The sequence below is a fragment of the Staurois parvus genome, unplaced genomic scaffold, assembly GCF_062004578.1.
Source record: "Staurois parvus isolate SC_StPar_1 unplaced genomic scaffold, SC_StPar_1.0 ptg000176l, whole genome shotgun sequence".
Classification (NCBI taxonomy): Eukaryota; Metazoa; Chordata; class Amphibia; order Anura; family Ranidae; genus Staurois; species Staurois parvus.
Window position 1 is genome coordinate 1,309,136 of NW_028317972.1, and position 12,639 is coordinate 1,321,774.

General features: G+C 40.7%; 1 protein-coding gene across 2 annotated transcripts in view; it reads right to left on the minus strand.

Moving 5' to 3' along the window:
• CARD9 (caspase recruitment domain family member 9) overlaps positions 1-12,639 on the minus strand; it is an 84,738-nt gene that overhangs the window by 27,714 nt on the left and 44,385 nt on the right. For both annotated transcript variants that reach the window (XM_089677032.1, XM_089677031.1), the window contains exons 6-8: positions 9,453-9,608; positions 1,530-1,655; positions 1,120-1,305 (exon numbers count right to left, since the gene is read on the minus strand). In XM_089677032.1, coding sequence (XP_089533158.1) covers positions 1,120-1,305; positions 1,530-1,655; positions 9,453-9,608 — 468 coding nt within the window. The remainder of the gene's footprint in view (positions 1-1,119; positions 1,306-1,529; positions 1,656-9,452; positions 9,609-12,639) is intronic.

Genomic DNA, 12,639 nt, shown 5'->3' on the forward strand with positions numbered 1-12,639 from the left:
CTGAAGAGTTCCGCTATTGCTTTAATTCTGTTACATGCTACTGTTGCACATATCTCTCTCAATATTTACAGAACAATAGAAGGCACCGATATGCAATAAATTCCTTATATGTTTTTACCAAACATATAAGGAATTACTCTGTAATGGATTATAGTCAACTGTGTGTTTATGCTAGCAAAGCTATGCACATTATATTCATGTTTAATTGCATGTAGTATAGTACCAGCTTACAGCCTACAAGTGGCACTGTTGGTCTGCATATGGAAAGATTTTAGTTACAAAATTAGGCCCCTTTCACACTGATCAGTTTTTCTTCCATTTTTGCATTACCAAAAGTGGAAGAAAAATGCATGACCATTAAAGTGGTAATTAAAAAAAAAAAAAAAGTCCCCCTGCAAGGTAAATGATATAATGTGCTAGTATGTACCACATATTTGCACATTATGATAAAGGTACCCTTAAACAAAGCCCTCCAATGGCGCACTGTCACCACTGACAGGGCTTCCATCTGCACCCGGTCTTCCTTCCGGGTTCATGGGCTCTGGTCATTTGAATGGCTGAGACGGAATGACGTCACTCCCACACATGCACATGGTAGACACAGTCACAGTGCTCGGGATTGACAACATACTCTGTATACTTTCAATTCAGAGCGCTGTGCATGTATCATGTAGGAGATATTCATTATACCTACAGGTAAGCTTTATTATAAGCTTACCTGTAGGTAAAGCTCTTTACACCAGTCCGTTGTGGGTCAGTTGCATTTTTAATAGTCATGCAAACTACATTTTTTATGCATTTTTGTTGCGGTAAAGAAATGCACCAAAAATGAACTTCCCTATTGAAATGAATTAAAAACTCACCCACTGGTGTGTTTTTGGAGTCACGTGTTATTTTTTCACAGGTGCATAACGCATCGGAAATGCAGTAACAAACAAGGAACAATGCATGTGTTTTTACCGCTTTTTTGCAATGGAGCAGTGTGAAAGCAGCCTAAACCTCACAATAAAATCTGTTGAAGGGCATTCTTCTGTAGGCCTCTAGCGGAGTGAGGACCTCTTACAGATGATTGATCCAGATATTCCCAGGTAAATTATGTAGGTATTATGTGTTGTGTACCAGCGCTGGTGACTCTGTTCGCTTCAGCTTGGTCTCCAGAGATAGCAGTTTCCCCTCACTTCTGATCAACTGGATCTGCAGATCATCATACTTCTCGCCTAGTTCCCGGAGCTGTTTCCTTAAAGCGTCCTTATCCTTCAGACCTTTGGTATACTGTGTATGGAATTCCTCCCGTGTTGCAATTGCCTGATACGTGGGGGGAAAAAAAATTTATGAAATAACAGAGCTATGTATAAAACAAAATCTAGCTGTATACATAAAATCAAACAAACAGGTTTAGGTAAGTATAATGGTTTCAGTTATAGGATTGCGGCTTTAAATCTTAACTACAGGCAGACAGCTAAAAACACATTTGAAATTTATTTAGAATTTTAAAAGATTAATGATTTTAAATAAAAGAAGGTACATACCATATTGCGCTCTATACACACTTCATCCATCTGTTGTAGAATGGCTTCTATTCGATCTTTGTACATCTTGGAGTCTTTCTTCAGGGCTGTACACTGCAGTTCTGACACCTCCTTCTCTTCTAAGTACTGGGAAATACAAAAGGCAATTACTATATATCTCTATATATATATATATATATATATATATATATATATATATATATATATATATATCTATATCTATATATATATATATATATATATATCTATATATATATATATATATATATATATATATCTATATATATATATATATATATATATATATATATATATATAAATAGATATATATATAGAGAGAGAGAGAGAGAGAGATTTTTTTTTCGTGCTGTCCTAAAGAATATATACCCTGGAGTTCATAAAGATGGATGCAGACAGATTTGGGAAAGTGTCTCTCATGCATTCTAAAAGTGGTGAAGAATGCACCAAATTCATGTACCTAAAACTTGTACTTGATTTTGGCTCATGCTGCTCTTCTATTAGAATGCATGAGAGACACTTTCACAGAATCTGTCTGAGCCAGTTTTTCTCTCTGTACACGAAAAGAGAGTTGGTCTTAATTAGCTCCACTTTTACAATTGGCACATTCAATGCAACACAATGTGGAAATGGTGTATTCAATGTGACACAATGTAAACGTGGAGCATTTTAGAACAAACTGAATTTGGTGCATTATTAGATAAATCACTCGGCAACTAAAACCTAAATATACCCATATAGTGAATACTCCACTTTAAACCCAAGAAAAAGTCACACTTTCACCCTTGAAAGCAAATACCAATATTCAAATACCTTTTTCTTCACCTTAACTCAATAGATAAATTAAACCATAAAATTAAATAAAGTCCTAAAAAGTTTATTTTTTAAGTCCACTAAAATTTCTCACTGCTGTATGTCCAACTTAAATATTTCCAGCATTCCAAACCCAGTGATTACCTCGAGAAAATAAAACTAAAATAGTGTATTACCTTCAAAATATGTGTATATACACCTTTCAAACCAAAATAAGTATATACAATATCTGTGCAAAAATTATTTTTCATAAAATAGATTCAACTGTAAGTAACACGTGAATCATGCAAAATCACTCTGTGTACACTAAAATAAACTAATATAAAGTGACAAATTGTGTACACTCAAACCAAACAAAAAAAAATAAAGATATAAATAACAAAAGTAAATTTAAAACAAATAAAGTGAACACTCCGTGACCACCTCTAAATGGCAAGAATGCGCACAATTACCCTCATGGAGTAATATCAAGCCTTAAGGGATAATCAGATGTTATGACAGTCACTTCCAAGCTCTCAATAACTGTATGTAGGGTAAGCCTTCAATTCACCATCATCCTCATAAAAGATAGAAAAGACCCATGTAGCATGATGTAATATGTATTAAAAAATGGGCCTTACCTGAAGTCTAGGGGGAGGATGTGTGGCCATACGGTTCCTTCCTCCCCTGATCCCTAGGGGGTTTTCTCTTCGGGAGAACCCCCTTGCCTAGTACTGGATGTCCGGCTTCGGCTGGGCATAAGGAACGGTGGTCCACCAGGCCTTTTGGCCAGGAGGACCAAATGGGAACCTTGTCCCTGTCAGGAGCTTCGTGCCCCGGGGGATCGGGTGAACGGTCCAACCCTTTCGGGGGTAGGACAAACACACCCCTAAGTGCACGTTTTTCGTGTGTGTGTTTCTGCACTTGCACTTTTTTGCGGACACTTACGGGTTTTTTTCGTTACAGTTCCACGTTTGCGGACTTAAAAAAAAAAAAAAAAATTTAATGCAGCATTTTACATTAGGGACTTTCAATATTCAGTGATAGATTCCCATGATCCAGACACAGCAGCTTCCAGGGATCAAAAACCACGTTTTTCCAGTCAACAAAATGGCCGCACCGCCACTTCCGATTTTGCGCAATTACATCAGACGTCACGTCCCCTGACGCATTTCGTCACTTCTGAACTTCTTCTGAATGGATCCAGATGTCTGAGAGGCGGTTCCTCTTATCCTGACCTGTGTAATTTGCAGGAAGCTGGAACCGCCATATTCTTCAAGGGCACACAGCCGCAAATGGACACGATCACTAGATTCAATCCCTGATAAGCATACAATTTCAGCAATATATATATAAAAAATACCTAAGGACTTCCAGCTAATCCCCATGAGCACCACTCTTTCTGATATGATATATCCTACCACAACCAGGGATTAAATATTGTCCCTCTTCATACTGCTATAAATCCTAGACCAGGGGTTAAAATCCAGACCTACTAGCCGGTCACAAAAAACTTACTCGCCACCAGTTGCCCCACCCAACCTTGCCCAGGCCCACCACCAACCCCACCCCCGGCCTGCCCCCAATCCCAACCACGCCCCCTTAAAGCTTATGAAATTACATTTATCTTTAGAATAGTCTGAAATATAAAACTGTACACAGTAATGTATATCACTGCTCCCCTGTACTCCACTATAGTGATATGACATGTATACACTATGTATATCCCAGCTCCCCTGTACTCCATTATAGTGATATGACATGTATGCAGTAATCCTAGTAATGTATATCCCAGCTCCCCTGTACTCCATTGTAGTGATATCACATGTATACAGTAATGATTACTGTATACATGTCATATCACTATATAGGAGTACAGGGAGATGAGTAATGTATATCCCAGCTCCCCTGTACTCCATTATAGTGATAGGACATGTTACATACAGTACTTACTGTCCCCCCGAGTCCCCCGCGGTGGTGGATAGGGTGTCTCAGCGGAGAGCGGACCTCTCCTGCACTTGTCTCCTCGGCATCAGTGCCGCAGAAGCCAGAAACCGGAAGTTGTAAACCTGAACTTGGCTTCACAATGAGGCTTGAAGCGCAGGTGCAGTCTCTCCAAGCTTCATCTGTGCTCACCGCTCGCAGCCACTCGCTGCTCGACACAGAGGAATTTCTCCTCACATTTGGCGAGCGGCTTTTTCAAGCCCTGTGCTAGACCCCCCCAGGGATTATTACTTAGGAACCTACTCACAACAATACAAAAATATTACATATACAAAAATTAATAATTAATACATATATTTCATCCCTATACATCATACCTTGCTACATCTTTTATATATATTAAAATCAACTTCAATATTTCCTCCGTGATAGGCTAAGAGAACATGTAGCCAACATTAAGAAGGGGAAAAAGGATCATAGTGTGTCAAGGCATTTTAAAGAATTCCACAATTCAGATCCTAGTTTGTTAAAATTTTGTGGAATTGATACTGTAGAGGCACATAGGAGAGGTGGTAATAGAGTTCAGAGGACTTTGAATTTGAATTTGGTGCATGTGTTGCTGTCAGAACCAGAAGTGTTGCAAATGCTTCATGAATTTGGTGCAATAAAGTAACAAAAGGGAACAGAAAAAAGTGGAACAGCAGCTTTAAATTCCCCCATAGTGTTTTCATGTCTGAAAAAAGTGGTTTACTCTGCTACAGATTACCACAAGGTGGTAACATATCTATAACCACAACGGAAAAAACAATATGGCACCTCTCAAATAATGTAGGACACAATTTGAAGTTGGATCAGTAAGCTATAAGGCAATGTGATGGTAAAAGCAGATTTCAAGAGAGATCATTCATCCATTGCTGCGTCAACAACAGTAAAACATTGTGGTTATGGTATGATATTAACAGCTCTGACTGATGCCCTGTGCCAGGATACTACATTTAAATATAAAACACAAGGGTGTAGCGCTAAAAATATATCCTCATATCACTGAACAGGACGTAAATATGTGATGTTATAAAAACACAATAAAGTGCCCATAAAGTGACACTGACGCCGGCACCTTCCTGAGCTGGGCAGTGCAGTTTACAGAAGAGAAACTTGGACAGGCAGAGAATACAGAGCTAGATGCCCACCTCGAGAATATTCTTGCCAAGGCTGAAAGCACAAAAGTATGGACTGAAAAAATTATCAAGCAGACAGAAGTCTTATTACAGCCAAATCCAAAGCCCATCCTGGAGGACGGCAGTTGTGTGGCAGATTACCTGGAGGAAGGGGATCTCTTGGACCTGACCAGGCTGCTGATTACCATTAAGGCAGACCTCCGGCTGATTATCATATACATTGTGAATTATGATTATCTATCTGGTGAGTGTGCAGTCTTAACATTCCTTTCTGGCACATCACCTGAATGATAACTTGGAGCACACATTTCACCTGTTAGAGACTATATTTGGATGTATATTTGGATGAATTTTTACCATCATTTCTGGACTTCATATGCTGTTAAACAGTGGTGTCTCTCTAAAATACAGAATATAGTGCTCACGATTATCACATTTATGGCACTTTATTACAGACTGATTTATATGTGAATTGCACTGTCACTTTATGAGCACTTTATTGTGTTTTTATAACATCACATATTTACGTCCTGTTCAGTGATATCAGGATATATTTTTAGCGCTGCACCCTTGTGTTTTATATTAGTATATGAGTTCAAGCTGGACGAATGTAACTATGACATAAAATTCATACCTAAACTTCAGCTTTGCTGCTTTGGGTTCTCCCATTCATGTCTGATGCCATATGTAAGAACGGGAAAACAGAAAGTGTAAAGCCTCACTGAACATCAGGTCATCACTGCGACTGAAAAAACTATTTTGGCCTCCTGGTCCAGCTTGGAAGCAAGAGTGGCACATTAAATAACTTTTTCCTCCCTCTCCTCCACACTCCACTCCTGCTCCCCTCCACTCAAGTATGTCCCTTCCCAACTACTTGCCCCAACAGCTCCACCTTCCCTTGCCCACAGCTGACTGCCACTCTCACAAGGTGCTGTTGGGAGAAGCTGGTAGAGACTGGAACAGGTTTAGTAAGGAGATGGGCAGTGGGCACAGCTAGCATGCTTCTACAACCCGCTTCTTCAACCTGTAACCCAAGTGAGACCTCCTGGAGCATTATGATAGTTGTAGTACCTAATAAAGTGAATATGGTATGAGTGTTAACCTACAAAATAAACACAAAGGGCTTATGGTGTGTGTTTATGACCCCTGCCAAACTGCTGTCTCAGTACCTGACTGGAGTTCACTGAACTTTGTGTCACTTCCTACTGATGTACGTTGATTCCTATCATGGACAGCTGCCAGGACAATAAAGGCAGAGCAGCCTAAATATTGATATTAAAACTGTAATTCCTTATCCAGCACCTGCGTACACCCAGCCAGAATTGTAAACACCCAATAACTGTGGAAGTTATCATTACTGAAATGTTTATGGCTGCTTTTGTATTTATGAACTTCTATGCACGCAAGGATCGCCCATACTGGTGCACTGCGATATGGATCAAGCTGATGATGGATACACATATACATATGATAAACTTACAGTGCCTTGAAAAAGTATTCATACCCTTGAAATGTTCCACATTATGTTATGTTACAACCAAAAACGTAAATGTATTTTATTGGAATTTTATGTGATAGACCAACACAAAGTGGCACATAATTGTGAAGTGGAAGGAAAATGATAAATGATTTTCAAAATAAATATCTGAAATGTGTGGCGTGCATTTGTGTTCAGCCCCCCAGAGTCATGACTTTGTAGAACCACCTTTCACTGCAATTGCAACTAAGTTTTTTTTGGGGAGGTCTCTACCAGTTTTGCACATCTAGAGAGTGAAATTTGTGCCCATTGTTCTTTGCAAAATAGCTCAAGCTCTGTCAGATTGGAGAGAGAGCGTCTATGAACAGCAATGTTCAAGTCTTGCCACAGATTCTCAATTGGATTTAGGTCTGCACTTTGACTGGGCCACTCTAAATACATAAATATGCTTTCATATAAACCAGTCCATTGTAGCTCTGGCTGTATGTTTAGGGTCATTGTCCTGCTGGAAGGTGAACCTCCACCCTAGTCTCAAGTGTTTTGCAGACTATAACAGGTTTTCTTCTAAGATTATTATTATACAGGACTTATATAGCACCGACAGTTTGCTCAGTGCTTTGCATTATGGAGGGAGACAGTACAGTAACAATACAGTTCAATACAAGATTGCGCTGTGTTTGCCTTCCTCCATCTTCCCATCAACCCTGACCTATTCCTGCTGAAGAAAAGCATCCCCATAACATGATGCTGCCACCACCATGTTTCACGGTGGGGATGGCATGTTCAGGGCCATGTGCAGTGTTAGTTTTCCTCCACACATAGCGTGTCAGGGACCGTGGGTCTCACCGAGGCGCATGGGTCTGCACATGCACAGATTGCCCAGGCACACCAATGTGCAGGCATTAGGACCTGGGCGCCTGCGGTGGCAATTGCGGCTGCACATGCGCACGCGGGCGTGCGCCTGGCACCAATGACGGTGCAGGGCGCACTATTTAAACTAGCCAGGCGGTGATCAGATTGCCGCAAGGTCTAGTTCCTGTTACCTGTTTTCTGAAGTGCATTCCTAGTTGCCGCCCTGCCTGTCCTGATTCCTGTTGACCTTCTCCTGCTCTGATCCCTGGCTCGTCCCTGACTATTCCTCTGCCTGCCCCTTTGTTATTGGACCTCCTGTTGCTGAACCTTGGCTCGGGACCCGGTTACTCTTCGCCTACTGCTCTGTACCGATCTGCCTCCACCGTTACCGACCAGGCTACTCTGACCACGCTTACTCCTGACTGTCATCCATCCATCCCGCACGGGTCCTGGACCTGTCAGCCTCTTCACATCAGGCTCACCACTTGCACCAAGTCCATCCCCACCATCAGGGGCTCTGGTGAAAAGGCAGACTGGGACTTAGACTCCGCATTCTGGGGAATCTCATTCTGTGGGTCACTAGAGATCCTGCTAGGCGGTGCATGACATAGCGTTTTGCTTTTAGGCCAAAAAGTTAAATTTTGGTCTCATCTGACCAGAGCACCTTCTTCCACATGTTTGTTGTCCCCCACATGGCTTTTCACAAACTGCAGACGGAACTTCTTATGGTTTTATTTCAACAATGGCCTTCTTCTTGCCACTCTTCCATAAAGGCCAGATTTGTGGAGTGCACGACTAATAGATTCTCCCACTTGAGCTGTGGATCTCTGCAGCTCCTCCAGAGTTACCATGAACCTCTTGGCTGCTTCTCTGATTAATGCTTTCCTTGCCCAGCCTGTCAGTTTAGGTGGACAGCCATGTCTTGGTAGGTTTGCAGTTGTGCCATACTCTTTCCATTTTCAGATGGTGGATTGAACAGTGCTCCGTGAGATGTTCAGAGCTTGGGATCATTTTATATAACCTAACCCCGTTTTAAACTTCTCCACAATTTTATCCCTGACCTGTCTGGTGTGTTTCTTGGCCTTCATGATGCTGTTTGTTCACTAATGTTCCCTAACAAACCTTTGAGGGCTTCCAAGGACAGCAGTATTTAAAACTGAGATTAAATTACACAACAGGTGGACTCTATTTACTAATTAGGTGACTTCTGAAGGTAATTGATTCCACTAGATTTTAGTTAGGGGTATCAGAGTAAAGGGGGCTGAATTCAAATACACATCACACTTTTCAGATATTTGTAAAAAATATTGACAACAATTTATCATTTTCCTTCCACTTCACAATTATATGTCACTTTATGTTGGTCTATCACATAAAACTCCAATAAAATACATTTACGTTTTTGGTTGTAACATCACAAAATGTGGAAAATATCAAGGGGTATGAATACTATTTCAAGGCACTATATTTCTGCATATGCAGGTTGCATAGTGCTGGCTCGTAGGTTTTTAAAACTGGCCTCTAGTCCTGGATGAGATTTGCTTAGGCCTGTCAAAGAAAAATTGTACTAAGCATAATGGTAACCCATACATCAGGGTTTTTGTTTTACAAAACAGTAGTGTGTTTTTAATATGGTCCCATAGTGATCATACATTCAGATACCTTGTCTCGGAGGTCCTCGGCCTGCCGCAGACTCATTTTTAGCGTGCACACGGTGTTGACCATCTCCTGATACTGCTCCAAGGCCTGTCTACGTTCACCTTCCAGATCCTGGATGTACAGCCGTATCTTCTCTGAGGTCTCCTCTTTTGGCAAATTCTGAAAGTTATATATATGTCTTTGTTAAGGGTACATTTTCAAGAGATGAACACATTGCTAACAATGATTAAGAGGTGTCCAACAATGTCTCGGACCTCAGCTTTGACTGATTTTTTTTTATCTTTTTATAAAAAGAAAAGTTAAAATTGACTAGCAGAAAACAGTCGGACAACAATGACCTCCGCCAACAGTTATAAGAATGCAAGAGTTATGTCTTTCATATTACTTCTCAGTTAATGATACACTACAATGTTGTCACAGATCTGCCTTAAAGTGGAACTTTACTCTCTCAGTCAACATAATTTAATTCTCATGCTGCTAGCCTAAGTTAATAGATAGGAAGGTATATTCAACAATTTTAAACTTTTTTTTTTTTTTAATTTCTTCAGTTGCTTTCTGGTTTCAGGCATAGGCTAAAATGATGTCATACATCCCAGGAGTCTTCATGAGCATGAGGAGTGTTTTTATCAGCCTCCCTGCTGCCTACATGTCTGAGCTAAGGGCAAATGGATTCCAGGAAGTAAATACTACATGAATCAGCTGTCCTTACTCAAGATGGCTGTGGCTAGAAATGCTAGGGGATTGTTTTTCAAAGTGATTTCTCAATAAAATAAAGCATGAGGACTTGGGGGAGATTTACTTAAGATTTTTGTTGAAATTAATTCTTCTTTAGAGTGGAACTTACCTGTATCTGAGCACTACAAACCAAAAAAAGCTATTTAATTTGTTTTTAATGCAGAGCTATCCTCATGAGGGCCGCAGAAAGCACAGGCCCCCAAAGGTTGCCCTGATCTTGCAAGCCACCCAATACCTCTGAGTTCAGACATAATGCACACAGGACACAACTGAACAGGCACTTGAATGCAGTAATGCAACTATTTACTAAGAATTATGTAACCAGAAAAAAGGAAATAACATTTTTGTGAATACCTTTTTATGTAATTACCACCTTGTTGGACTCAAAGTGTGAACACAGGTGAACTTGGCAGAGATGAACACAATGATACAGTGTTCCAAATATGCTCAGTAGGGAGCCTTTGACCTCAGTATAAAAGGGAAAATAAAAATTTCTCAATGTCAGCCTGGTCCCTTAAAATCCTGATGCCACAGGTCCAGAAATAAACCACACTCTGTAAAGCTAAATGAATGAGCTATGCTATGAACAGTTCTAAACAGAGTCCCGCTTTAACATATGTAGCGCCACCCTCATGAGGACCGCTGTGAGATGATAGTCCCCAAAGGTTGCCCTAACCTTGCAAGCCTTTTGACACTTCTGACACCCTGGGTTCAGACATAATGCACATGTATTGTATTGAGTATTTTGTGAATATCTCTTTATGTAATTACTACCTTGTTGGACTCAAAGTTTGAACACAGGTGAACTTGGCAGAGATGAACACAATGATACAAACAGTGCTCCAAATATGCTCAGTAGGGAGCCTTTGACCTCAGGTATAAAAGGGAAAAGAAAGACTTTTCGGTGTCAGCCTGCTCCCTTAAAATCCTGATGAAACAGGTCCAGAAATAAACAACACATTCTGTAAAGCTAAATGTATAAGCTATGCAATGAACAGCTCTAAACAAAGTCCCCCTTTAGGATATGCACAGAAATAAGCACAGAGTTCTGGACTTGAGGAGTATCAAAGTGTGTCTTGGTGGGAAGAATATCCTGGGTCTTCAACTAGCTCAATAAAGGCCCGAAAGGATTGCTGTACAATGGTGACCAGCAGTAGTAGATATTTAGGTAGATGATTCCAGGTAAAGATCACAAACTTGTAAGCAGATGTGAGGCGTAAAAGGTGTGTGTATGCAATTTCCCTTAATGAAGAGTATACAGAGTCTGGGCTTCTGCCTGGTCACCGATCCTGATGATACCGTGGCTCAAGGGATTAGGATGTCCTGGAAAGCTGCTGCAGAATTTGCAACCAGTATTGGATGCTCGGCCTAGCGCCTTGTGACACTGCTGTAACTGAGGCGGCAACAATGCTTGCGTCTCAGGTTAGTCAATTCTGCCAATTGGAAGCTGTGGACAGGTGATCTGCTGGCAGGTCTGTAGCTCATGCGCCAAAGACTTTCCACACCATCCGGACCACGCAGCCTACTTAACTCTCACAGCAGCAAGGTCCCTGCTTGCAGCTTCAGCCCGTAGTCCCAAAAGGAAGCGCACTCTCAGGATTCCAACATATATATCCTCTCCCAGCATGCATCGGCTCCTTGCAAATCTCAGCCTTCTGGACTACATGTCCCACAATACCCAGCCCTTTGTTGGATCTTCCTCTCTTCCTCAGTGCCACTGAACACAATGTCCCTATTACAACTAAACAACAGAAAGGGCATTAGGTTAACATAGTTCGTATTATAAATGTCTTGCAATGGCACAGGTAGGTTGACCAGCCATGGGGGAGATTTTCTAAAACTGGAGCATTCAGAATCTGTGCAGCTGTTCATGGTAGCCAGTTAGCTTCTAACTTCGGTTTGTTCAATTAACTTTTGACAATAAAACCTGGAAGCGGATTGGTTTCTATGCAGATGCACCAGATTTTGCACTCTTCAGTTTTAGACCCCCCTCCCCCCCTTGGATGGCTGGGTGACTTTGCTTTGAATATTAAAAAAATTAAACAGCATTTTGGGTTTGTGGTACTCAGATACAGCTAGGAATTAAGTTCAACAGAAATCTTTCAGTAAAGGTATATTTACAGTTAACATCTTTATTGCAACAACCACACTAAAGTTTATGTAGAGAGCTGAGAACAGAGAAGCTGGGCCAACACAGTAGTAGTTAGAAACTCCCAGAAAAGGAGAGGACTTACTTCCAAGGATACTATCTGGCACATGTGGGGCATTTAAAAATATTTTAAGAATGATCTGCTTTTTTTAATGGGATTGGAAGCTTCAATTTATTAAAAAGTACGTTTTAAATGAGGTTTATATCAATAAGTAAAAATGTCTATTGGCTCATTCACAAAATCACTCCCGTCTTCCTACTATTTTTGATTTTGGATAAAATGTTTTATAATAACTTTCCAGACCT